Below are 27,932 nucleotides of genomic sequence, written 5' to 3' on the forward strand. Positions count from 1 at the left end.
CTATTAGCATGTGACCATAAGTGGGTCTTGAACTTGATCATATAGTAAATCTGAAACTTTACATATGCAGTCGGTTATGCTTTGGGCTTGCTTGCTACTTTTAGTAGTAATGGGCTACACGATGTCACTAAGTTAAAAAACCTCTTAACTTAACATTTATTTACTCTACTTACCTGCAGGACCTGACAGAACCATTTGTGCCCCCTAATATGTAACGGTTTTTGGGCTACACAAAATATAGAAGTCTATGGACAATCGATTGGATTTGAAGTCAGTTTTAGGACCCCCCCCCCCCCCCTTCTTTCTTTGCACTCCCTTGGCCAAGCGCAACACAACTTTCAGTCCTCCTAAAATGAAACAGGGGCAGAAGGTCTGAAAAGTTTCACACACATTTGTCAAACGGGTGCAAAGTTATAAAGAAACAAAAATCCCTGTCTCTGGTCCCTAACTACAGAGTGGCTAAAGACACTCAGATGTACAAGTTACTTACCTTTGGTAACGATATATCTGGTAGACACATATTCTAGCTGCAGATTTCTTACCTTAGGATTTTCCCCCAGGCATTAGACTGGATCTGGAGATTTGTTCTTCAAGCAATATCCTTGAGCGACTGTAGGTGGTGTTGGTCGAGTCCACGGACTTCGTTAGCGTCAGTCGCCGTGATGACGTCAGAAGTAGTACATAGACGCCGCCTCAGCGCAGTGATATCAGTTTCTTTTCACGACTTTTCAAGTGAAAGCGCAGAGCCGCGAAGAACACTGAAATTGGTGCACCAGTGCAAAGGCCCTGAATGTGGAAGCCCTGTCCCTAATAATCAGTTCGTAAGCGGGGAGGATGGGTGGGTCGGAAAGGAATCTACAACTAGAATATGTCTCTACCAGATATATCGTTACTGAAGGTAAGTAACTTGTACATCTGATAGAGACTTCTAGTTGCAGATTCCTTACCTTAGAATAGATACCCAAGCAATGCCATCCTCGGGGTGGGCTGTGAACCAAGATCATAGTAGAAAGTCCTGCAGGACCGAATGACCAAAGTAGCCGTCCCTACGGACCCGACTGTCCTGGCAGTAATGTTTAGTAAACGTGTACAGGGATGCCCACAATGCTGCCTGGCAGATATCCAGGACAGGAACTCCGCGTGCTAACACTGCAGCAGTTGCTCTGGCTGAATGAGAGCGCAAGCCCTCAGGTGGTTGCTTTTTTGCCAAAGTGTAGCACATCTTGATGCAAAGAAGTACCCATCGTGAGATGGTACGTTTTTGCACCGCCTTCCCTTTCTTCGCACCTACATATCCTACAAAGAGTTGATCTTTCACCTGGAAATCTTTAGCACGATTGCAATAGAATGCCAGTGCTCTTTTTGGATCCAGAAGGGTGGAGTCCCTCCTCCTCATGAGAAGGATGTGAAGGTGCATAAAAATTAGGCAAAGGGATGGACTGGCCTACATGAAAAGGTGTAACAACTTTAAGGAAGGAAGCCTTAGTGTGTAAAACCACTTTGTCAGGGTGCACAAACAAAAATGGGGGCTTAGAAGATAGAGCCTGAAGCTCACTCACTCTGCGAGCAGAAGTGATGGCAACAAGAAAAACAGTTTTGAAAATAAGAAGCCGTAAGGGACAATTGGGCATCGGCTCAAAGGGAGTACACGTTAAGTAAGGACAAGATTGAGGTCCCACTGAGGCATGGTAAATGGAGTGGGAGGAAACAAATGGGTAAGGCCCTTATGGAATCTACTACTACAATAGGAGACTCAAAGGCTGATCAGGCAACCTAAGAAAGGCTGAGATAGCCGATAAATAGTCCTTAAGGGTGCCCAAAGCAGAGTCCTGCTGGGCCAAAGAAACAATGAACAAAAGAACCTCAGAAAGAGGAACAGAGAGGGGATCAACAGATTTGTTGGTACACCATGCCACACATTTATGCCAATGACAGGCATATACCGTTTTGGTGGAGGGACGCCTAGCTGCCTAGATTACATCACAGACTTCAGGTGGAAGGTCAAAAGCAGTCAACTGACGCCGCTCAATATCCACGCATAAAGGCGGAGATTGGACAGTTTCAGGTGGAGAACCGTCCCCTGCTGCTGTAACAGAAGTTCCTCTGGTTGGGGAAGGGAGAGGGATCTTCCATTGACCCAATGCCGATTCGAAAGCCACCACTGCAGGTCTTTCGCTCTGGACCATGTGGGAGAGATTTCCCTGATGCTGCGTCCACGGGAACTTCAAGTCCCACTGCAGAGCCTACATATGCCATCTGGCCTGCGTCAATAGCAGGATGCAGGAGGGCATGAGGCCCAGCAGCCTCAGTGTCAGTCTCACCAAAACCCAAGATTGAGGCTGAAAGATCTGAACCATAGCCTGAATATCCTGGACTCGCTTTTCGGGAGGACAGAAGGGAAACTGCACTGTGTCCAGAACAGCTCCGATGAGGGGGAGCATCTGGGAGGGAGTCTGGTGTGACGTCAGCACGTTTATAGTGAACCCCAGCGTGTGCAGGTGGTTCGCCGTAGTCTGAAGGTGAGAAATGACTTTCTAGGGCGAGTCCTTCAACAGCCACTCATTGAGGTAAGGGAAGACTGAAACCCCCAACCTGCACAGATGAGCAACAATCACTGCCATCACTTTTGTGAACACCCGAGGGGCGCTGGTAAGGCAGAAGGGAAACACAGTAAATTTAAAGTGCTTGTGACCTACCACGAATCTTAGGTAACGACTGTGGGCAGGCAGGATCGGGATATGGAAATAAGCGTCCTGCAAGTCCAACGCTACCATCCAGTCTTCTGGGTCCAAGGCAGACAGGACCTGAGCTAGGGTGAGCGTTATGAATTTCTCCTTCTTGAGGAAGAGATTGAGGGCCCTAAGGTCTAGGATAGGATGCAAGCCCATGTCTTTTTTGGGAACCAGAAAGTAGCAGGAATAACAACCACAACCTACTTCTGGCACAGGGACCCTCTCTACGGCTTTCTTGGCCAAGAGAGCTGCAACTTCCTGGTGGAGAAGTGCCAAATGATCCTCCGGTATACGGCTGAATGATGGAGGTCTGGCTGGTGGGGCAGATTATAAGGGGAGGGAGTAGCTCCTTCGAACAATCTGCAAAACCCACCTGTCCGTAGTGATGGATTCCCAGTGGGGCAGGTGATGGCGAATCCTGCCGCCAACTGGACCAGAGCGAGGGGACGGACTAGAAGGGCTTAGAGGCGGCAGCAGCAGGGACAGGGGTAGACTGGGCAGACCTCTGGTTCGTGGGATTCCACGGCCCCGCGACACAGGGGCTGAACAGCACAGGTGGCACAGTGGCTGGGAGACGAACGCAACAGGGAGCCTCTTCCGTGGCCACGAAAGGGGTGAAAGGCAGACTGTTTAGGACGAGCAGCAGTGGAAAGAGGCAGAGGGAGTCCTTGAACCTCTCCAACGCCTCGTCTTCAAAGAGACGGGAGCCATCAAAGGGCATGTCCATAAGAGTCTGTTGGACATCCCCTGAGAAACCAGATGTACGTAACCAGGCATGGTGCGTCAAGGCCACCGTCGTCGCAACTGATCTACCCAGAGAGTCGGTCGTGTCCAACCCGCATCGGATAGTGAACTTGGACGCGTCTCTCCCATTGGTTACAGCTTGGGAGACGATAGCACGGGCCTCCTCCGGTATCTGCAGCAGAACTTGGGCAACCGTATCCCACAGAGAGAGAGAGAGAGAGTATAACGGCTCACAAATCATGCACTGTTCACTGACTGGAGCGTGAGGCTGGAGGAAGAAAGCATCTTCTTCCAAAATTGTTCCAACCTTTTTGATTCCCGATCCAGAGGGGAGAAAGGGAATGCTCCTGAGGATGAAGATGACTGGATTACACAGCTCTAAGGCGTAGGTACAGAAATTTAGGGTCGTTCGGGAGGGCTAATGGCGGCGTGCGATTGTCCTGTTCACAGGAGCCCCTGTGTTGGGTCTGGACCAAATACCCAAAAAGACATCAGTGAGGGCTTCATTAAAGGGAAGAGGAGGCTCAGATGTGGAAGCCCCTGGTTGAAAAACCTCCGTCAGGAGATTAGACCTGCCCTGAATAGTAGGCAGCTCAAGGCTGAGGACCTCAGCCACCCTACTAACCACCATGAAATAAGTTGCTCCCTCCGCCATAGCCACGGTAGGAAGAGACAGCATGCCAGCGTCTGGAGAGGTATCCAGACCACTGGCCTCGCCCAAATGCTGTGCCCAGTCCAAGTTAGGGTCATCCTGGTATTCTTAAACGTACAGGGACCAATCAATCCTTCCCCGAATTCTAACCCACAGGAATAAGGGTAAGAATTCAACCTGGGGTGAATAGGCCCCATCAAAGAAGGAGGCAGCTGCAGCCAACGCCAGTCTGACTGAGTCGTTGGGGATCATAATCGGGTCGATGGGAGTGTCGACAATCAAACCGGCGCCAGGTAAGGGCTTGATGGTATGACCAGCACCGGTGCTGACCCGGAGGGGGCTTCGGTGGGCGGGCCAGAGCCACCAGCACGAAACCCAAAGACCCGCCTACTGAAACCCTTGCGCCCAAAGACGCCAGAGCGGGGTCGGACTGCCCAAAAATGAGGCACATGACCTCCTAAAATTCCTTCACTTGGGCAGGGGTCACCCTGGCTCCTGGAAACTCAGGGAGGCACGGAGCAGACCCAAAAGCAGGCTCCGAAGACAGAGTCCTTGAGAGTCAATGCTCTTCCTGCATCGCATCAGCCATGCAACGGGGTGAGGTCGAAGGATGACGGGATTTCTACGACTTCTTCTTCTTACCTTGACCCGAAGACTTCAAAGAAGACGAGTGGTGGTGGCTCCGCGACCAGTCTCGAGACCTTCCCCTCAAGCGACTCCGGGACCTATGCGGAGTCGAGCACCGCACCGCCATAAACTTGAGGGACCTCTCCCTCAAGGCCTTCGGGTGCATGGCCAGCACTGGGAGCACAACTTCAGGTCGTGCTCGCACTCCAGGCACCACAAACAGACCCGAGGCGAGTGCATCACAGACATCATGCAGTGACAGTCCTCACACGGTTTTTAAGCCGGGCTTCGGGGACATCCCTCGACGCACCAAAAACCTCACAAGAAGTCAACAAAAGAGCCTAAGTCAGTCAAAAATTGACCACAGGTAGCTCTCTGGCTCAGCGCGTGGCGCATAAATAAAAGAACTGACGTCACTGCGCTTAGGCGGCATCTTTGTACTCCTCCCGGATGTCATCATGGCGACTAAGATGCCAACGACACCCGCAGAGTCGACCAACGCCACCTACCAACGTGCAAGGATATTGCTTAAAGAAAAAAACTCTGGATCCAGTCTGACGCCTGGGGGAAAATTCTAAGGTAAGGAATCTGCAACTAGAAGTCTCTATCATATACACACACACACACACACGTTTTGAAGTGCTGCAGCTTTACAAAAATGCACCACTCTGGTTTGTTTTTAATCCTACTTTGATAAATGTCATGCATGCTACCTTGACTGATAGTCCAGGGCTGCGTGGACAATCAAGGAGACCAAACTTTAATTGGTAGACCAAGTAACCAGTCTCCTGGTTAGTGGAGAACTTTGGTGCTCGACCCTTTGATAGGGAACAGCAGAAAGAGCTGCAGAAATACACTTTCTTTGACAGTTAGATACATTGTTATTTACCGAAAAGGGAACACAGTGCAGGTGCTTGTACTTGGTGTTTAAAGGTGTATATAAAAAATAAAATAAAAAAAATGAAGAGTGATCAAAGGAAGCTCATCAAGTTTGGCACCTTTTTCACTCCTTCATAAGCTTTGCCTCATTCCAATTCAAATAAGCAGAATGAAATGGTGTCATCACACATCTGTCAAAAATATGTTACTAAAGAAGTGCCTTAATTGAACATCAAAATGTGAGTTATTTCTAAATGAATATTATCATTCTCCATTCTTTGTCTCACCAGGGATAGATAAATGGTGAATTACAATTGTATAGAAATGTGTACCAAGTTTGATAATTGTATACATGCTCCTACATCTTTAATTTATGTTGAAGAAAACTCAAGTCTATGAATACAGCACTGGGATGGATGAATAGTACTTTGGACCGTGCACGTAAGAGGAAATTTGTTTTAGGCATTGTGTACAGAACCCTTACAGTAAGTGCATGACCTGCAACAGTGTAAGTCATGTCACTGTTCACTCATGGAAATGCAGCACTTGTCAGGCATTGTCTGGGGAAGTAATTTTCTTTTTCTTACACAAACACATTCGAATTATCAGTTACTTACTTGGCCACTGACTGGATAACTTTAGAAGATGTGTCCTTAATGTTAGTTAGAAATCGCTCTGTTCCCCCTTTCAGAATGTCAAAAAAACCTCCGTAAGGCTGATCTATTTCCGACGATGTCAAACCTACAATAAAAACAATAATGAAGTGAACAAAATGGAAATGTGTCACATGCATCTGTCTGAATGGACTACTTTCAACACAATGTAAGAATTTAAAATACATTGCTATTCTCAGATTACTTACACTCCTGTATAAAATCACTAGTCTGAATCTCCCAACTCAAAACGGAACTTGGAAAACAAAATTAATTTTAAAAAGACATCAGAAGTGGGGTTTGTGAGAAGGTAGCCTCTTTCTAGCCTTGTTACCCCCACTTTTGGCCTGTTTGTGAGTGTATGTCAGGGTGTTTGTCACTGTTTTCACTGTCTCACTGGGATCCTGATAGCCAGGCCTCAGTGCTCATAGTGAAAACACTATGTTTTCAGTATGGTTGTTATGTGTCACTGGGATCCTGCTAGTCAGGACCCCAGTGCTCATAGGTTTGTGGCCTATATGTATGTGTCACTGGGACCCTGTCACACAGGGCCCCAGTGCTCATAGGTGTGCATGTATATGTTCCCTGTGTGGTGCCTAACTGTCTCACTGAGGCTCTGCTAACCAGAACCTCAGTGGTTATGCTCTCTCATTACTTTCAAATTGTCACTAACAGGCTAGTGACCAATTTTACCAATTTACATTGGCTTACTGGAACACCCTTATAATTCCCTAGTATATGGTACTGAGGTACCCAGGGTATTGGGGTTCCAGGAGATCCCTATGGGCTGCAGCATTTCTTTTGCCACCCATAGGGAGCTCTGACAATTCTTACACAGGCCTGCCACAGCAGCCTGAGTGAAATAACGTCCACGTTATTTCACAGCCATTTTACACTGCACTTAAGTAACTTATAAGTCACCTATATGTCTAACCTTTACCTGGTAAAGGTTAGGTGCAAAGTTAGTTAGTGTGAGGGCACCCTGGCACTAGCCAAGGTGCCCCCACATTGTTCAGAGCCAATTCCCTGAACTTTGTGAGTGCGGGGACACCATTACACGCGTGCACTACATATAGGTCACTACCTATATGTAGCTTCACCATGGTAACTCCGAATATGGCCATGTAACATGTCTATGATCATGGAATTGCCCCCTCTATGCCATCCTGGCATAGTTGGCACAATCCCATGATCCCAGTGGTCTGTAGCACAGACCCTGGTACTGCCAAACTGCCCTTCCTGGGGTTTCACTGCAGCTGCTGCTGCTGCCAACCCCTCAGACAGGCAGCTGCCCTCCTGGGGTCCAGCCAGGCCTGGCCCAGGATGGCAGAACAAAGAACTTCCTCTGAGAGAGGGTGTGACACCCTCTCCCTTTGGAAAATGGTGTGAAGGCAGGGGAGGAGTAGCCTCCCCCAGCCTCTGGAAATGCTTTGTTGGGCACAGATGTGCCCAATTCTGCATAAGCCAGTCTACACCGGTTCAGGGACCCCTTAGCCCCTGCTCTGGCGCGAAACTGGACAAAGCAAAGGGGAGTGACCACTCCCCTGACCTGCACCTCCCCTGGGAGGTGTCCAGAGCTCCTCCAGTGTGCTCCAGACCTCTGCCATCTTGGAAACAGAGGTGCTGCTGGCACACTGGACTGCTCTGAGTGGCCAGTGCCACCAGGTGACGTCAGAGACTCCTTGTGATAGGCTCCTTCAGGTGTTAGTAGCCTTTCCTCTCTCCTAGGTAGCCAAACCCTCTTTTCTGGCTATTTAGGGTCTCTGTCTCTGGGGAAACTTTAGATAACGAATGCATGAGCTCAGCCGAGTTCCTCTGCATCTCCCTCTTCACCTTCTGATAAGGAATCGACCGCTGACCGCGCTGGAAGCCTGCAAACCTGCAACATAGTAGCAAAGACGACTACTGCAACTCTGTAACGCTGATCCTGCCGCCTTCTCGACTGTTTTCCTGCTTGTGCATGCTGTGGGGGTAGTCTGCCTCCTCTCTGCACCAGAAGCTCCGAAGAAATCTCCCGTGGGTCGACGGAATCTTCCCCCTGCAACCGCAGGCACCAAAAAGCTGCATTACCGGTCCCTTGGGTCTCCTCTCAGCACGACGAGCGAGGTCCCTCGAATCCAGCGACACCGTCCAAGTGACCCCCACAGTCCAGTGACTCTTCAGCCCAAGTTTGGTGGAGGTAAGTCCTTGCCTCACCTCGCTGGGCTGCATTGCTGGGAACCGCGACTTTGCAAGCTTCTCCGGCCCCTGTGCACTTCCGGCGGAAATCCTGTGTGCACAGCCAAGCCTGGGTCCACGGCACTCTAACCTGCATTGCACGACTTTCTAAGTTGGTCTCCGGCGACGTGGGACTCCTTTGTGCAACTTCGGCGAGCACCGTTTCACGCATCCTCGTAGTGCCTGTTTCTGGCACTTCTCCGGGTGCTACCTGCTTCAGTGAGGGCTCTTTGTCTTGCTCGACGTCCCCTCTCTCTGCAGGTCCAATTTGCGACCTCCTGGTCCCTCCTGGGCCCCAGCAGCGTCCAAAAACGCCAAACGCACGATTTGCGTGTAGCAAGGCTTGTTGGCGTCCATCCGGCGGGAAAACACTTCTGCACGACTCTCCAAGGCGTGGGGGATCCATCCTCCAAAAGGGAAGTCTCTAGCCCTTGTCGTTCCTGCAGTATTCACAGTTCTTCAGCCTAGTAAGAGCTTCTTTGCACCAACCGCTGGCATTTCTTGGGCATCTGCCCATCTCCGAGCTGCTTGTGACTTTTGGACTTGGTCCCCTTGTTCCACAGGTACCTTCAGACAGGAATCCATCGTTGTTGCATTGCTGATTTGTGTTTTCCTTGCATTCTCCCTCTAACACGACTATTTTGTCCTTAGAGGAACTTTGGTGCACTTTGCACTCACTTTTCAGGGTCTTGGGGAGGGTTATTTTTCTAACTCTCACTATTTTCTAATAGTCCCAGCGACCCTCTACAAGGTCACATAGGTTTGGGGTCCATTCGTGGTTCGCATTCCACTTCTGGAGTATATGGTTTGTGTTGCCCCTATCCCTATGTTTCCCCATTGCATCCTATTGTAGCTATACATTGTTTGCACTGTTTTCTAAGACTATACTGCATATTTTTGCTATTGTGTATATATATCTTGTGTATATTTCCTATCCTCTCACTGAGGGTACACTCTAAGATACTTTGGCATATTGTCATAAAAATAAAGTACCTTTATTTTTAGTATAACTGTGTATTGTGTTTTCTTATGATATTGTGCATATGACACTAGGTGGTACTGTAGTAGCTTCACACGTCTCCTAGTTCAGCCTGAGCTGCTTTGCTAAGCTACCATTATCTATCAGCCTAAGCTGCTAGACACCCTATACACTAATAAGGGATAACTGGGCCTGGTGCAAGGTGCAAGTACCCCTTGGTACTCACTACAAGCCAGTCCAGCCTCCTACATTGGTTGTGCAGCGGTGGGATAAGTGCTTTGAGACTACTTACCACTCTTGTCATTGTACTTTTCATAAGAGAAAAATATACAAAACAAGGTCAGTGTATATACACATAGCCAAAAAGTTTTGCATTTCCTCTTTTCACTCTTTTCTAAGTGCTGAAAAGTACTTCTAAACTTTCAAAAAGTTCTTAAAAGTTTAAAAAGTTTTTTTTTCTGTCTTTCCAAAAAGTTCTGAAAACTTTTTTCTCTTTTGCTATCACTTTAACTCTCTCTAAAAAAATGTCTGGCACAGGAAAAAATGTTGAACTGTCCAAACTTGCATATGATCACCTTAGCTGGAAAGGAGCAAGGAGTCTCTGCATAGAGAGAGGTTTGAGTGTAGGGAAGAATCCTTCCTTAGAACTGTTAATTAATATGCTTAGAGTACAGGATAAGGCCATAAGTGCCCAATCTGTAGAAAAAGTAGCTAATGGTTCTCAATTTGATCCAGGGACTCCCCCAGGAAAAGGTTCAGGAAAGAAACTTCTCAGCCTGCCCATTACTAGACAGTCTAGCATAGTTGGTACAGAGGTTGAATCACATCATACTGATGATGTGCTCTCACATTATGCTGGTAGCCAAGCTGTTAGGGTGCCCTCTGTAAGGGACAGGTCTCCTTCTGTTCATTCCCATCATACCTCTGTATCTAGAAATGTCCCTCCCACCCACCCTGATGACAGATTGTTAGAAAGGGAGCTCAATAGATTGAGAGTGGAACAAACCAGACTGAAGCTCAAGAAGCAACAGCTGGATTTGGATAGACAGTCTTTAGAAATAGAGAGGGAAAGACATAAGTTGGGTTTAGATACCCATGGTGGCAGCAGCAGTATTCCCCATAGTCATCCTGCAAAAGAGCATGATTCCAGGAATCTGCACAAGATAGTTCCCCCTTATAAGGAGGGGGATGACATTAACAAGTGGTTTGCTGCACTTGAGAGGGCCTGTGTTGTACAGGATGTCCCTCAAAGGCAGTGGGCTGCTATCCTATGGCTATCATTTAGTGGAAAAGGTAGGGATAGGCTCCTTACTGTGAAAGAAAATGATGCCAATAATTTTACAGTTCTTAAGAATGCACTCCTGGATGGTTATGGCTTAACCACTGAACAGTACAGGATAAAGTTCAGAGAGACCAAAAAGGAGTCTTCACAAGACTGGGTTGATTTCATTGACCATTCAGTGAAGGCCTTGGAGGGGTGGTTACATGGCAGTAAAGTTACTGATTATGAAAGCCTGTATAACACAATCCTGAGAGAGCATATACTTAATAATTGTGTGTCTGATTTGTTGCACCAGTACCTGGTAGACTCTGATCTGACCTCTCCCCAAGAATTGGGAAAGAAGGCAGACAAATGGGTCAGAACAAGGGTGAACAGAAAAGTTCATACAGGGGGTGACAAAGATGGCAATAAGAAGAAAGATGGTGAAAAATCTCAAGATAAGCATGGGGATAAGGGTAAAACCAAAGATCCCACTTCAAATCTTAAACACTCTTCAGAGGGTGGGGATAAAACAAATTCTTCCTCTTCTTCCCAACCTGCACACATTAAAAAGCCTTGGTGCTTTGTGTGTAAAAACAGAGGCCATAGGCCAGGGGATAAGTCCTGTCCAGGTAAACCCCCTGAGCCTACCACCACTAATACAGCAAGCTCTAGTGCCCCTAGCAGTAGTGGTACTAGTGGTGGGACTGCTGGCAACAGTCAAGCAAAGGGTGTAGTTGGGTTCACTTATGGGTCCATAGTGGAAACTGATGTAATCAGTCCCAAGACAGTTTCTGTCACACCTAGTGGCATTGGCCTTGCCACACTGGCTGCTTGTCCCCTTACAATGGATAAGTACAGGCAGACAGTTTCAATAAATGGTGTTGAGGCCTTGGCCTACAGGGACACAGGTGCCAGTTTCACTTTGGTGACTGAAAACCTAGTGCCTCCTGAACAACACATCATTGGACAACAGTATAAGATTATTGATGTCCATAACTCCACTAAGTTTCTTCCCTTAGCTATAATTCAGTTTAGTTGGGGTGGAGTTACTGGCCCTAAGCAGGTGGTGGTATCACCTAGCTTACCTGTAGACTGTCTCTTAGGTAATGACCTAGAGGCCTCAGGTTGGGCAGATGTAGAGTTTTATGCCCATGCAGCCATGCTGGGCATCCCTGAGGAATTGTTCCCTCTCATTTCTACTGAAATGAAAAAGCAAAGGAGAGAAGGCCTGAAAACTCAGGATCCCTCTCCATCAACAGGTAAAAAGGGTATCACAGTATCCCCTAACCACCCTACCATTCAGGATACCATTCCGGTGGTGGGAGAAACCTCTCCTGGGGTGGCACCTGTTCCAAGGGAATCATCAGCTGGCAAAGCTGGACTCCCTGAGGTAGAAGTACCTCTCTGTGGGATAACTAACATTGGTGAGAAAAAGAGCACCATTTTAGTTAACATGGAGCATCCCTCCAACCCTCCCAGAGAAACTTTAGTGCAGAAACTCTGCACTGCCTCACAACACTTAGGACAGCATCCCTGCCCTAGTGTGGAGCTGATAGGACAGCATCCCTGCCCTGCTCCAACTCAAGAGAAACAGCATCCCTGTTCTCTCTTCCAGCCAGATGGACAAAGTTTTTGCCCAGCTATGGCTTTTCTGAGACAGCATCCCTGTCTGGCATTTCCATCACTACAAATAGGTTCAGTGGACAATTCCCACTGCTCTAAACTAAAACTTACTGATAGAAACTCTGAAAATACATCTTCACATTATTGCTTAGCTAAAAAACTTCAAACAGGGTGGTTTACATCCCCACAGGGAAGTAACCATATAGTGGATGATAAAGGGAGTAACCAGTCTATTGCAGAGCTACTCTCTACTTATCACCACTTAGACAATAAAGTCTCAACTGGCCAAGGTTAGCCTTATTGTCCTTCGTTTGGGGGGGGGTTGTGTGAGAAGGTAGCCTCTTTCTAGCCTTGTTACCCCCACTTTTGGCCTGTTTGTGAGTGTATGTCAGGGTGTTTGTCACTGTTTTCACTGTCTCACTGGGATCCTGATAGCCAGGCCTCAGTGCTCATAGTGAAAACACTATGTTTTCAGTATGGTTGTTATGTGTCACTGGGATCCTGCTAGTCAGGACCCCAGTGCTCATAGGTTTGTGGCCTATATGTATGTGTCACTGGGACCCTGTCACACAGGGCCCCAGTGCTCATAGGTGTGCATGTATATGTTCCCTGTGTGGTGCCTAACTGTCTCACTGAGGCTCTGCTAACCAGAACCTCAGTGGTTATGCTCTCTCATTACTTTCAAATTGTCACTAACAGGCTAGTGACCAATTTTACCAATTTACATTGGCTTACTGGAACACCCTTATAATTCCCTAGTATATGGTACTGAGGTACCCAGGGTATTGGGGTTCCAGGAGATCCCTATGGGCTGCAGCATTTCTTTTGCCACCCATAGGGAGCTCTGACAATTCTTACACAGGCCTGCCACAGCAGCCTGAGTGAAATAACGTCCACGTTATTTCACAGCCATTTTACACTGCACTTAAGTAACTTATAAGTCACCTATATGTCTAACCTTTACCTGGTAAAGGTTAGGTGCAAAGTTACTTAGTGTGAGGGCACCCTGGCACTAGCCAAGGTGCCCCCACATTGTTCAGAGCCAATTCCCTGAACTTTGTGAGTGCGGGGACACCATTACACGCGTGCACTACATATAGGTCACTACCTATATGTAGCTTCACCATGGTAACTCCGAATATGGCCATGTAACATGTCTATGATCATGGAATTGCCCCCTCTATGCCATCCTGGCATAGTTGGCACAATCCCATGATCCCAGTGGTCTGTAGCACAGACCCTGGTACTGCCAAACTGCCCTTCCTGGGGTTTCACTGCAGCTGCTGCTGCTGCCAACCCCTCAGACAGGCAGCTGCCCTCCTGGGGTCCAGCCAGGCCTGGCCCAGGATGGCAGAACAAAGAACTTCCTCTGAGAGAGGGTGTGACACCCTCTCCCTTTGGAAAATGGTGTGAAGGCAGGGGAGGAGTAGCCTCCCCCAGCCTCTGGAAATGCTTTGTTGGGCACAGATGTGCCCAATTCTGCATAAGCCAGTCTACACCGGTTCAGGGACCCCTTAGCCCCTGCTCTGGCGCGAAACTGGACAAAGCAAAGGGGAGTGACCACTCCCCTGACCTGCACCTCCCCTGGGAGGTGTCCAGAGCTCCTCCAGTGTGCTCCAGACCTCTGCCATCTTGGAAACAGAGGTGCTGCTGGCACACTGGACTGCTCTGAGTGGCCAGTGCCACCAGGTGACGTCAGAGACTCCTTGTGATAGGCTCCTTCAGGTGTTAGTAGCCTTTCCTCTCTCCTAGGTAGCCAAACCCTCTTTTCTGGCTATTTAGGGTCTCTGTCTCTGGGGAAACTTTAGATAACGAATGCATGAGCTCAGCCGAGTTCCTCTGCATCTCCCTCTTCACCTTCTGATAAGGAATCGACCGCTGACCGCGCTGGAAGCCTGCAAACCTGCAACATAGTAGCAAAGACGACTACTGCAACTCTGTAACGCTGATCCTGCCGCCTTCTCGACTGTTTTCCTGCTTGTGCATGCTGTGGGGGTAGTCTGCCTCCTCTCTGCACCAGAAGCTCCGAAGAAATCTCCCGTGGGTCGACGGAATCTTCCCCCTGCAACCGCAGGCACCAAAAAGCTGCATTACCGGTCCCTTGGGTCTCCTCTCCGCACGACGAGCGAGGTCCCTCGAATCCAGCGACACCGTCCAAGTGACCCCCACAGTCCAGTGACTCTTCAGCCCAAGTTTGGTGGAGGTAAGTCCTTGCCTCACCTCGCTGGGCTGCATTGCTGGGAACCGCGACTTTGCAAGCTTCTCCGGCCCCTGTGCACTTCCGGCGGAAATCCTGTGTGCACAGCCAAGCCTGGGTCCACGGCACTCTAACCTGCATTGCACGACTTTCTAAGTTGGTCTCCGGCGACGTGGGACTCCTTTGTGCAACTTCGGCGAGCACCGTTTCACGCATCCTCGTAGTGCCTGTTTCTGGCACTTCTCCGGGTGCTACCTGCTTCAGTGAGGGCTCTTTGTCTTGCTCGACGTCCCCTCTCTCTGCAGGTCCAATTTGCGACCTCCTGGTCCCTCCTGGGCCCCAGCAGCGTCCAAAAACGCCAAACGCACGATTTGCGTGTAGCAAGGCTTGTTGGCGTCCATCCGGCGGGAAAACACTTCTGCACGACTCTCCAAGGCGTGGGGGATCCATCCTCCAAAAGGGAAGTCTCTAGCCCTTGTCGTTCCTGCAGTATTCACAGTTCTTCAGCCTAGTAAGAGCTTCTTTGCACCAACCGCTGGCATTTCTTGGGCATCTGCCCATCTCCGAGCTGCTTGTGACTTTTGGACTTGGTCCCCTTGTTCCACAGGTACCTTCAGACAGGAATCCATCGTTGTTGCATTGCTGATTTGTGTTTTCCTTGCATTCTCCCTCTAACACGACTATTTTGTCCTTAGAGGAACTTTGGTGCACTTTGCACTCACTTTTCAGGGTCTTGGGGAGGGTTATTTTTCTAACTCTCACTATTTTCTAATAGTCCCAGCGACCCTCTACAAGGTCACATAGGTTTGGGGTCCATTCGTGGTTCGCATTCCACTTCTGGAGTATATGGTTTGTGTTGCCCCTATCCCTATGTTTCCCCATTGCATCCTATTGTAGCTATACATTGTTTGCACTGTTTTCTAAGACTATACTGCATATTTTTGCTATTGTGTATATATATCTTGTGTATATTTCCTATCCTCTCACTGAGGGTACACTCTAAGATACTTTGGCATATTGTCATAAAAATAAAGTACCTTTATTTTTAGTATAACTGTGTATTGTGTTTTCTTATGATATTGTGCATATGACACTAGGTGGTACTGTAGTAGCTTCACACGTCTCCTAGTTCAGCCTGAGCTGCTTTGCTAAGCTACCATTATCTATCAGCCTAAGCTGCTAGACACCCTATACACTAATAAGGGATAACTGGGCCTGGTGCAAGGTGCAAGTACCCCTTGGTACTCACTACAAGCCAGTCCAGCCTCCTACAGGGTTTAATCACGACCTGTCTCTTCATGGGCCTCCGAAATAAAGTCGGTGCTAAGATAGTTTTGGTGAAATAAAATTATTAAATATGACCTGAGTACGTGCAAGTTAAAGCAAAAAGGAGAAATTCAAGATCACAAAAGGATAACAGGAAGAAAATGAGAAGGAAAATAAGAATGCTCTAGCACTGTAAGTTAAAGCCGGGAGGCAGGAACGGTGCATATAGCACAATTCCTCTTCAGATTTTAAATCGCCTAGAATCTGAATGCTCTGCACAGATCTATCGCTGAAGAGCAGACCAAATGGCACTCACTGCATGGCCACAGAACGCCTTGCTGGGGGACATAGCCCCAGCGAAGTGGACACACATAGTGCTTTGGCCCCTAATCTAGAAAACTCCATGAGGTCCAGAGGGAGAATTGCTGGGTCCTCTTCTACAGAGTGGGGTGACTGCATAATAACAAGAAAGGGAAAACACCTTGGATAGGTAAACAAAGGTACATATTACTTTAAAAAAAGGTCTTCCTGCCTGCCCAAAAATCCATCAACAACTTAGCCACTGCTGGTGTCTCACCGGAGATAGGTCTCCATAAATATAAGGACTCTAATAGCGGAGACTCTGTTGATCCCTCATTGGATTAACATTCTTTGGACACTAATGTTGCTGGTGCACAAACTTACTTAGCCTCACTCCTATACCCAGATGAGGGGACTATTATGACTGGGGAAGGAGGTTTGAGAGGAGTTGATGTGAATGAAGATGTTTCATCTGTTCAAACGCTGGGGGCTAACCCTGGGGGACTTGCTTCCTCTGGGTGCCGGAAAATATGGTTCAGACCTCTCAGCCTTTGGACCACAGCAATGGGAAAATGTTGACAAGCGTCCACTGCAAGGGATGATTCAGGGTGCTCAAGATACACTAAAGACCATGGATGCATATTTCTCTCCATCCGAGGCTGGTAGTCTGTCCAGAATGGAAGATGTGGGGGTTAACAAGGGTAATGAAACATTGCATAGCATAGCATCAACAGGCTTCTCAAAAGGGCAATTCCAAGGGAGGCAGTATTGGGGAACCCATCTCACTTTCAACTAAATAGGTGGAGGAGTTGGTGACTCAGACCTTTGATGAAGGGGTCTTGGACCACTATTGGTCAGGAGAAGACGAAATGTCATGGGAGCTAAACGTACCCTCACCAACAAGCAATACTGCAAACCCCCAGAAACTGTGCAAAGACTTTCCAAAATGCACACAGGTGGTATAACTCCCCCGCCACCATCTTAGATACTGCGTCCAAGCAAGACTGAGCCAATATTATTTTCCATTTATGAGCTCATTCGGCTTCATAGAGAACAAAACGGGAAGGGCAACTTATTTTTTTTAAAAGGCTAATCTTCAGGTTTTTTTTGTTGTTGCATAAACTGTCTGAAAATATGGACATCTAGGATGTCGGAGATGGAAACCCCACATAGTGGCCTGCTCCATGATTAGGATATGGATACAGCTATATAGAAGGTGCACTGCTTCCTGTTTTGTAAACCTAATAAGGGTTGAGCTGCACAATATCCAGTGCTACTTAGATTTATGTTGGCACTTTTATTTTGCAACAACTTATTAATTAGCCTGTGTACCCCAAGTCCCCGATTAGATCCTGTTAGGTCAAGTTCTTTGTTAGATCAGACTTTAGTCACAAAACTGTATAGCGGAGGTAGTGGCTATGAGGGCAAACACTGGCACACCAAAAACTGAGGGATATTGCCTTTCAGCTTGAATCTGCTAAGCTGAAAATAAGTACATTGCTAAGAATTATTTTTGTAGTGACTCATATCAAGTTCATGACAATCAACAGTCGCAGGACAATAATCCTTAGGGTGGGGACTTAGTACCTTCATGTCACATTCGGGTTGAGCATGTTTCTTACGCTGTGTCTGAACCTTTGTATTTGATTTAAGTGTGAGAGATAATGGGTGATTGGGGAGTCTAAGTTTCCGCATTCATGAGCAGCTCAATTACATGGGATCACATTTGGATTTCTGTCTACTTTCTTTTTTAATCCGGTTGCTTTTGGTCTTTCATATTCTTGTATGTTGGCTAAGGGGGCTTTGGGTGTGTATCTGGCCTCGCTCTATGTATTTAGGTATTGGCTGGGAGCCAAAGAATAGGTTTGCCTTGGCTCATGAATTTTATACTTGGTTAGGTGTCTTGTTCCTATCAATCTAATTGAAGACATCAGTTGGGAGGGGGGGATGGGATGGGGTTCTGTTTGTGGGGGATCAATGTTGTGGGTCAGGAGGTGGTGGGGATGAGGGGAGACGGTGCATCATTTCAGGTCTTGTGATATTTTTGGACACTTGTTGGGCTGTAAACAAGGGATTGGGCTTGTCAGCAAAAAATTGAAAAAAGAAAGGGTGGGATTATCTGGGTGATGGCAAAGAGTGTCAGAACTTACATCTGCTATCATGCTGAGTGATAACGGTAAAGGTGGCAAACAGGATTTGAATATTGTAAGTTGGAATGTTAATGGTTTGAGACCTGCAAAGAAGATTGTGCTAGTTAAGTAGGAGCTTCATTTGATTTAACCGCACTTTTACTGCCTACAGGAGACACGTCAGTCATTGAGGGATACTTCTACTTCGTAGGCTTGGCTATGAGGTTTTGCCTGCTGCTGGTGTTGACGCTCCACAGATTGGGGGCTGGGGAATGTGGGAGGGTTGGAGGGGGCGGGGGTCACTCTTCTCATGTATGGAAGGGAAGGGAATGGGATCTAGTGAATACTAGGGTGTATAACAAAGGTGGTTGGCTAATTGTCTGTATAGGGAAGGTTGAGGTACAACTGACTGTATGTATTGTTTACGCCTCTAATCTTGATGACCCCTCAGTCTTTAATTAATTGCTGGTGAACTTCATCAGTGGATAGACTTGATTATAATTTGAGGTGATTTCAATGTTCTCCTGCACCCAGAAATTGATGCTTTCCCAATCGATTCTTGTTGGGAAACCCAAATGTATAAAACAAGGGGAGCTATTAAACAGATGAAGACATACAGCTTAGTTGGTGTATGGAGATATTGCCACCCGCTGTATTATGGATTCACTTATTATTCCTAACCTCATGGATCTGCTTCTCGGATCAATATCTTTTGTGCAATCATACCCTGGCCTCTAGCTTGTCTATTCAACTCAACCTGTGGCAGCTATGTGACCACAGTGCTTTGTCTTTATATATTATAGGGAAGTTTTTTCAGTCTGGTTGGAATCTATCTCTGTGGACTTTCAACAGAGAACTCCTTCTATAGAAGCACTATATAAATGGACTATAGAAGCCAAGCTTGTTGATTTTACTAAGACTAATATGGCCTCAACCTCGACCTTGGTGGAAGGGGAGACTTTGAAAGCTTGTGTTCAGTTGCAGACGTTGAATTTTACTATTGGTTAGGTTAAGGAGAAGAAATGAATCAAGGCCCATATGCGGTAGGATCTACCACAGCTAGAAAATAAGTATGCCAACTGCATTGGCTTGCAGAGGGATCCCCAATAGTACTGGCTCAAAGAACTGCTTTGCAAAAACTTATTTAAAAAAAAAAAAATAGGGGAGGACAGGACCTACAAAAAGGTTCAGGCCTATCAGCTTACTAGTTTCGAAAAACGAAAAGATCAGACACATATTAGCATCTCAGGTCAAAGACAAAAAAATAAGACTTGCTAATACTGAAAATACAAGGGTTGGGGTCGGGCTTGGTTACCAGACTTTGAGGAGACAAGAGAGGTGTTTCATGGGTTCCATACCAGTCTTTACTCTGAAGAAGGCGATAATTCTCAGGAATAGATCAATATCTATTTGCAGGCTTATCCTCCTCTGGTAGTTACGCCTAGTCAGTGGGATATTTGAGGGTCCCATGGCATTAACTGAAATAGAGAAATCACTGTTCCAGATGGCTATCGCTAAAGCCCTGGGTCGCAATCAGATTTCCTTGGAATTTTCTAAAACGTTTTCTAGGGTCCTGATACCAACTATGGTTAAATTCTTTAACTATTCTGTGACCTCCATAAGAGGTCTGCATTTTAAAAGGAAGCTCCCATTGCCATATTAAAAAAAAAAAAAAAGAGTAGGATTCAGTAAAATGTGGCTCATACTAGCTGATATCACTTATTAACTCTATACGCAAGTAAATATTTGAGACAATCTCTAATTGGCTTTCCACAGTTATTTCTTCGGTTGTTGATCCTATGTAGCATGGGTGTATTCCTCCTAGAAATACCACTTCTCACATAAATACAGCTGTAATTGCTTTGGATGTCGCCTCAGTTCAGAACAGACCCATTGGGGTGATCCTGCTCAACGCAGAGAAGGCAGTCTTTGGCAGTTTCTGTGGGCTGTGCTGCAGACATGGGTTTGGGCCCAGTTTGTATTGAGCCATATAAGGGTTTTATATAGTATCTTTAAAGCTGCGATTGTCTGCTGGGGAGGTCTGACTGAGATCATACAACTTCGTAGAGGCACCATGAAGGTGAGGGTTCTCTTCCACCTCTATATTCAGACTTTTACATTTAAGCCTTGAAACGCATCAGCTTTTTGCCTTCAAAACCTTGATCCAAAAGTCCTGGCATATACCGACATCATACCCATACAAACATCATCTCCTCCAAGCACACTGGCAGCAGTTGAAGAACCAATAGAGTACTGTGGGGCTGTATCAAGCTGAATACTTACAAGACTTTATTGATTTCTAATGACCTTGGCGTGAGAACAACTACTTGCTAGGTCAAATCTGCTATGCATCTTGGTGAACACAAAGCACTGAATGTGGGTGACATCACAGATCTTAATTACAACTCGCTATGTACCAAATAATTAAAAACATTCAAGAAGTGGGGCAGACTCCATCTTAGACTACTTGGGTGAGGTAATAATTCATAAGCGGTTATTCTTCTCCACTATTCATACCTTTTTAGGTCCATACCTTGGAAACTAACTCAAAGCTTCTTTAACAAAAAAAAAAAAAAAGTGGAAATTAGCAGGAAGAAATTCATATGGGGAAATAGGTCACCACACAGAGCTATACAAAACCTCCAGGTACTGGTCTGCTAGGCAGAGTTTCCCTACCCTCTTTATGGCACTATTTATTTGCTGCCTTTACTTTCCCACTGTTTGCTATCACAGGTTGATTGTAGCTCCCCCGGGGGGAGGGGAGGGGGGGAATTATTTATGAATATCTATGGTGGGGAAGATTATTAAGTTCATTGACAGCTTCAGCGACACGCATACTTTAAGCAAATTAAGTTTAAACCCTCCACGCCTACCTTCTTGTTTGGACAAATATTAGGAAATGTTGTAGAATTTCTAGTTTTAAGAGATAGACTCTAATTGGTTTTAACCCTCATCTTCCTCTAGTCAGTTCTGTAATTTTACAAGCTTGGGTCAAATGCTGAAGGGATTGTAACTCCCTTTGAAGAATGGCAGAAAAAAATTGCAATAATTAAGCTCTTTTTTTTTTTTTTTTTATATTTGCAACTGCAAAGCTTTTTTCTGACCATTCCATCAGGAGAAATAGATCTATCATGAAATCCTTTTTAAAAAAAATATATTAAATGAAATTTCCGGGGCAAGAGTTTATACCCATGGCGTACAGAGCTCTCAATCATGGCGGGGAGTCTAGATTGGATTCTCTGGCCCTTAATGGAGTCAGCAATTTAATCAATTGGTTAAACATTATGATATTCAGACAAGCAACGTTAACACACGCTTCTCAATGTTTCACGTAGTAATGTACATCAGCTTGAAATTCTTAATGACCTATATCATAACCCACTTTCCGTACATATATGGGTTTTAGAAATGGTTTACACTGCTTTTGATGTGCTACTGAGAGGGCAGATATTGCTCATATCTTTATGACATGTCCATCTATTAGGATGTATTGCTACTTTGTTTTTTGGAAGATCAATTGGCTGGTCAGGTCTAATACAGGATGTGATCCTAAAAAGGTCATGCTGGGGAATTCCCCTGTAATACATAAAGATTTGCCGCCGTTTATTTTAGGGTAACTGCTTTGGTGCAACTGGGGCTCACCCAGCATTGCCTGCAGAAGGACTCAGTCATTCTTACACTCTGGTTATCTGAGGTTGTCGCCCAATGTGGTCTAGAGGCGTCAATCCTTCAAACTGACAGAAGCAGGACTACTAAGCTCTTGCACATTTGGGATCCTACTAAAGCTTAGCTGTACAGGCTTACTCTATCTGGCTGTTTATCAGGTACAGATGGCCAGATCTTCTATGCACTTTATTTCTGCTGGTTATCTTGGGGTACAATAGATTATTCTAACGTGATTTTTTAGAGATGATGAGACTGTATATCTTTTGACGCACAATGCACTTTATAATTTTCACTGCATTGGCTGTCTCTGTATTTATATTTCACATGCAATAAAAAAAAAAAGTCACCACAGCAATTAAAAAGTTACAATGTTTCGTTTTGCGGTATACTGCCACTATACATAGTCAAACGTCATAACGCAAAGATCAATCACTGAAATTCGAATCTATTTTATATAATTTTTTACATATCTGTACTAATGGTGAATGTCTCTTCCAGCAGCACTTAACTGATTCGAATGGACCGATGAACGACCACTCCTGTGGGGAGAATAAGAAATACTGCCCACCAACCCTGACATTTTTTTAAGCATTTTCAAATTAGATAAGAACAAACTGGTATGAAAGTAGATAACGATAGCTAAAGCTTTGCAGTCCCTAAATGACTAGAACGCTGACAAACCAAAATTCAACAGTCAGCAATTTACCTAGCGATGGACAGTTACCTAGCGATGGGCGGGTTCAAATCAGTAAAAACAATCATGAGTGGGAAAAGGCTAGTCCCACCTATTTCTCAATGGTCTAATAGTCATCAGATACAAATTTAATGTGTCTACTACGAAACCTGATTCCACCAGCTATTTAGTAAAATACATGACATTGTCTAGATTGCATATATGTACAATAGTAACATCATAATGGCATCTTCTCTTGTACTGAGACCTTGTAGTGTCCTTTATGGCAACCACCACAATGTTCAACTTGTCAATTAGAAACGCATTGGTGAGAGAACAACAGCTGCTTTGAAACAAGGACCTGGAGCTCAAGGTAAGTGATTTTATGGAGGCCTGAAGAAACCTCATCAATCCACAGCCATCAAGTCTTACTTGTCTTAGTGGAAGCTGGGGATGCAGGATAAAAGGGAACCAGAATTGGTGAGGTAAGGCTCGAGCTACCAGATGTCTATACATGGTCTGTACTTGATGTTTTGAAAAACAGAGAAGGACTGGAGTAAGATTTAAGAACTAACAAAAATTCTACGACTATACCAACATAGCTGCAATTCCGAAGGATCATGGATGTAGGAAGCTGGCTCTCTATATGGTGCACTAAAGAACAAGTTAATTAGCTTTCGTAACAAATTATCTGGTAGAGACATTCTAGTTTCAGATTCCTACCTTAGAATTTCTCCCAGGCGTCAGTCTGGATCTGGAGATTTTTCTTTAAGCAGTAACCTTGAGCGCCGTCAGGTGGCGTTGGTCGACTCAGTGTTCAGTGTTGTCCGGATATGAAATTGCGGGTCATATAAAGGAGCCACCCTGGTGTGCGAACATCAGTTTCTTTTCACACATTTCCACGCCGGAAGCGCGGAGCCATGAAGAACACTGAACCTGGTGCGTCAGAACTAGGGCCCTGAAACGGAAGCCCCTGTTCCTAGAAATCAGTTTGCAGAGTGTGGAGGATGGGTCAGTAAGGAAACTGCAACAAGAATATGTCTCTACCAGATAAATCGTTACCGAAGGCAAGTAACTTGTTCTTCTAGTTTGTAGATTCCTTACCTTAGAATAGATACCTAAGCAATACCATCCCCGGAAGAGGGTCTGCAAACCAAGATAATGTTAGGAAGCCCTGCAGGACTGAATGGGCAATGTACCCGTCCCTTCGGACTGGACTGTCCAGGCAGTAGTGTTTGGTAAAAGTGTGCAAGTACGTTCACATTGCTGTCTGGCAGATGTCCAGGACTGGAACTCACATGCTAACGCAGTGGTAGTAGCTGTTGATCTGGCAGAGTGAGGGCGCAAACACTCCAAGGTTGCTTTTTTTGCCAATGCGTAACATTTTAATGCAGAGAACAACCCATCTAGAGATGGTTCTCTTCTGCACCTCCCGACCTTTCTTCGGACCCACAAAGAGTTGATCATCCACCCAGAAATCTTTTGTAGGATCAAGATAGAACGCCAACGTTCTTTTTGGGTCCAGCCAGTGGAGTCTCTCCACTTCCTTAGAAGGATGTGGGGGTGCATAAAATGTAGACAAGGTGATTGACTTGACTACATGAAAGGGTGTGACCACTTTCGGTAGAAAGGAAGCCCTGGTATAAAGAGCCACCGTGTCAGGATGGATGAAGATGAAAGGTGGCTTAGATGAAAGCCTGCAGCTCACTTACTCTGCGGACAGAGGTGATGGATACAAGGAAGGCTGTCTTCAGAATAAGAAGCCGAAGTGGGCAGTTGTGAAGTGGCTCAAAAGGAGCACACAACAGAAAAGTAAGTACTAAGTTCAAATCCCATTGGGGCATTATGAACGAAGGAGGAAACCGATGGGTAAGACTCTTTAAAAATCTTCCAACAAAGGGAGATTTTAACAAGGAGGGTTGGTCAGGCAATCTAAGGAAAGTCGAGATGGCATACAAAATACCCTTGAGGGTGCCCAGAGTAGAGCACTGCTGGGCCAGCGAAAGAACAAAAGAACCTCAGAAAGATGGGAAGAAAGGGGATCAACAGACTGTTTGTACACCATGCCACAAATTTGTTTACGAAAGACGTATACCATTTTGGTGGAGCGACGCCTGGCTGCCAGGATAACATTACAGTTTTGTTTTGGGGGGGGGGGGGGGGGGGGGGGGGGGGGGGGGGAGGTCAAAAGCTATCAAGTGCTGCTGCTCAGTCTGCACACATGAAGGCGGAGACTGGACAGGTTCGGGTGAAGAACCCTCCCCTTCTGCTGCAGCAGAAGATCCCCCCCCCAAAGGGGCAATCTAATCGGAGGATCAATGGCCATGTTCAAGAGCTTGGGATACAATTTCGGAGTCACAAGAAAGAATTAGGCCTGGTCGTTTTTGACCTTCTTGAGAACTCGGGGCAGAAGTGGTATTGGCATAAAGGGGGCCTGAGCCCCACTCGAGGTGAAAAGAGTCACAGAGCGAGAGCCGCCTTGAAAACTCCAGCGCACTAAACAGCGAACAGTGCACGTTTTCTTCAGAAGAGACCAGACCTAACCAAGTTTCTCCTCAATGTTGTAAGAGACCTTGCGCCACCTACGGATGAAGATGCCATTTGTGATCAACTAGGCATTGACAGCTGAGTTTGCCTGCTCTGGCATTCAGGGAGCCCGCCAGATGTTGAAATACCAGGTATATGCCCTGCTGTTTCAGTCATGTCCAGAGGTGCAGAGCTTCCTGCAAATGTTCCACAACCTCATCCTGTTCTGCTTGTTACAATACCACATGGAGGTGGTGTTGTCGGACCACCTGCACCATTTTCCCTTTGCGAGACAGAAGTAATGCTTTCAATACTAGCCTGATGGCCTGAGTTCCAAAACATTGATATGGAGTTCAGACTCCACCGGAGACCATACGCCTTTGATCTCCGCTTTTCTCATGTGGCCGTCCCATCCCAGGAGTGACACATCTGTCACTCGTTCAGATCTGGTTGGGGGGGGATAGAGGGATCTGCCCCTGACCAAATCGTTTTTCAAAAACCACCACTGCAGATCTTGCATAGTCCCCTCTGAGATCTGAACCATGTCAGAGTGATTCCCCCGATGCTGCACACATTGGAACTTCAGGTCCCACTGCAGAGCCCACATATGCTATCCTGCATGTGTCAAAAGCAGGATGCAGGAGGCCATGAGCCCAGCAGCTTCAGAGTCATTCTCACCGAAACTCAAGACAGAGGCTGAAACATCAGTATAATAGCCTAAATATCCTGGACTTGCCGCTCGAAAGGATACGCCCGAAACTGCACAATGTCCAGAACAGCTCTAATAAAAGGGAACATCTGAGGGGGAGTCAGGTGTCACTTTGGCATGTTTATAGAAAACTCCAGTGAATGCAGGAGGTCCGCCGAAGTCTGGAGGTGGGAGACAACCACCTGGGGTGAGTCCACCTTCAAAAACCAGATGTCGAGGTAAGGGAAGACTAAAACCCCTTACCTGCGCAGATGAGATGCAACCACAGCCATCACTTTGGTGAACACCCGAAGGGCGATGGTAAGGCCAAAGGGGAGCACAGTAAGTTGAAAACTATTGTGACCTACCTGTAGGAGGGTGGCTCAGTTTATGGTTTGGCACTGTATACTGAGTCCAGGCAATCCTTAGTGATAGTGTTTAGGTGTTCAGATAGCATAAGCTCTCTAGTGGTAGCTGTGGTGAGCAGCTAAAGCTTATCCAGGAGGAGTGTAAAGCACTTGTAATACCACAATAGTCAGTGAGTGATTGTCACACAAAGTATGCTTTATTACAACACTACGACTATACTAATGTTGGTATATCTCCACTTGGAGATACCTACACACAAAGTATACACTTAGCAACAAGCAGGAAAAGCATAGAAATACATGGGATTCTATAGTGGGCCCAAACAATCTACTAAGAAAGTGGTATAAGAATGGAGGCCACCAACCAAGGTAAGTGTGCTAGAATCCGAGGGGCTGGGGAGAGTATGGAATTACCAGAGGTATCAGAAACCCCATCGGCGCCCGGCTGCAGAGTTATCAAACAGAGTTTCCCATAGGGTAATACAGGACCGTCGAGGTTGAAAGCTTTAGGATTCAGGACCTTTCCCAGAGGACCCCAAGGAAACCAGTTGGCACAAAGAAGGTTGAATAGTACCCTCACCCATAGATACCCAGAAGATTGGAGTACCTACATCAGGGAGCGCAGGTGCATAGAGGTGAAGGGACATTGGAAACCCCTGTTGGAGTCAATGGGAACCTCAGTTGTCCAGTTGCGGTCTCGGCCCGTGGCCAAGGTCAGTGGAAGTCAAAGGTGGATTCTGGTGTTAAGAACCTGAAAATGACAGGAACAGAGTCCAGACCACTCGGAGATGTCCAGGCAGTGCAGGTAGGCAATGCCCACTCTCCTAGAGGTGAAGTTCCTGCAGGCCAGTGAAGGAGGAAGTTGAGTTGCGGAGTCCAAGGGATGCACCAAGATCCTTGGAGTCGCCCACAAGCTGTCCCACGTGGGTCGCCGGATTGCAGGAGGGTCAGTGGTCAGCAGGATCTCCAACAAGGAGGGCAAATGCAAAAGCCATCACAGAGAAGGTTGCAGGTTTTTGGGGGCCAGAAAGGTCCACACGACTCGACCCTTAGAAGGAAGTCAGGGCTGGCCCTTAGCAGGTAGTAAAGCCAGCATCAATTGTTGGAGCACCCACGAGTGACCCACTGGCAGCAGGCACAGGGAGTCAAAGGGAGGCCTCAGCAGCACAACAAAACAGGAGTCCAATGCCGCAGGAGCTGCACAGTGGAAGTTGAACTAGGAGTTGCAGAGTGCTGGAGATCAAGGCTTCTTGGAGCTGGAGAAATGATGTTGCAGTGGGAGCCCTCCCAACTGGATACAGTCTTCTTTCAGTTCCAAAACCAGACCAGCAGCGGTTCTGAAGGCCAGGAGCAAAAGCTGTTGTGAGGAGAGTTCCTTGTGAAGTCTTGCTCGACGAATCTGAGGACCTACCTCAGGGAAGCCTTTAAGTAACCCTAAAAGGGGGTTGGTCACTATCTGCAGTGACCCACCTATGGGTTGGAGGGGGATTTGTTGTGTCTTTGGGGACAACATCTACCTGGCCTAACCAGTCAGATACTCCCAGGGGCCTCTGCACATCTTATTTCCAAGATAGCAGAATCAACAGGCCACCTGCACTGGGCAGAGCGCTGTGGACCTCCCTAGGGGAGAAGATGGACAGGGGGTGGTCATTTCCCTCTCCTCTGTGTGCTTTCGTGCCAGAGCGGGAACCGGGGTTTCCTCGACTGGTGTAAACCTGTATATCCAAGGAGGGCACCAAATGTGCCCTT

The 27,932-nt window shown here is 46.7% G+C and overlaps 1 protein-coding gene across 1 annotated transcript in view; it reads right to left on the minus strand.

The window, feature by feature from the left end:
• The window catches only part of GAK (cyclin G associated kinase), a 1,188,967-nt gene that overhangs the window by 736,320 nt on the left and 424,715 nt on the right, over window positions 1-27,932 (minus strand). Inside the window, exon 11 of the mRNA XM_069236701.1 lies at window positions 6,252-6,375. Coding sequence (XP_069092802.1) covers window positions 6,252-6,375 — 124 coding nt within the window. The remainder of the gene's footprint in view (window positions 1-6,251; window positions 6,376-27,932) is intronic.

The sequence above is a fragment of the Pleurodeles waltl genome, chromosome 1_2, assembly GCF_031143425.1.
Source record: "Pleurodeles waltl isolate 20211129_DDA chromosome 1_2, aPleWal1.hap1.20221129, whole genome shotgun sequence".
NCBI classification, from domain to species: domain Eukaryota; kingdom Metazoa; phylum Chordata; class Amphibia; order Caudata; family Salamandridae; genus Pleurodeles; species Pleurodeles waltl.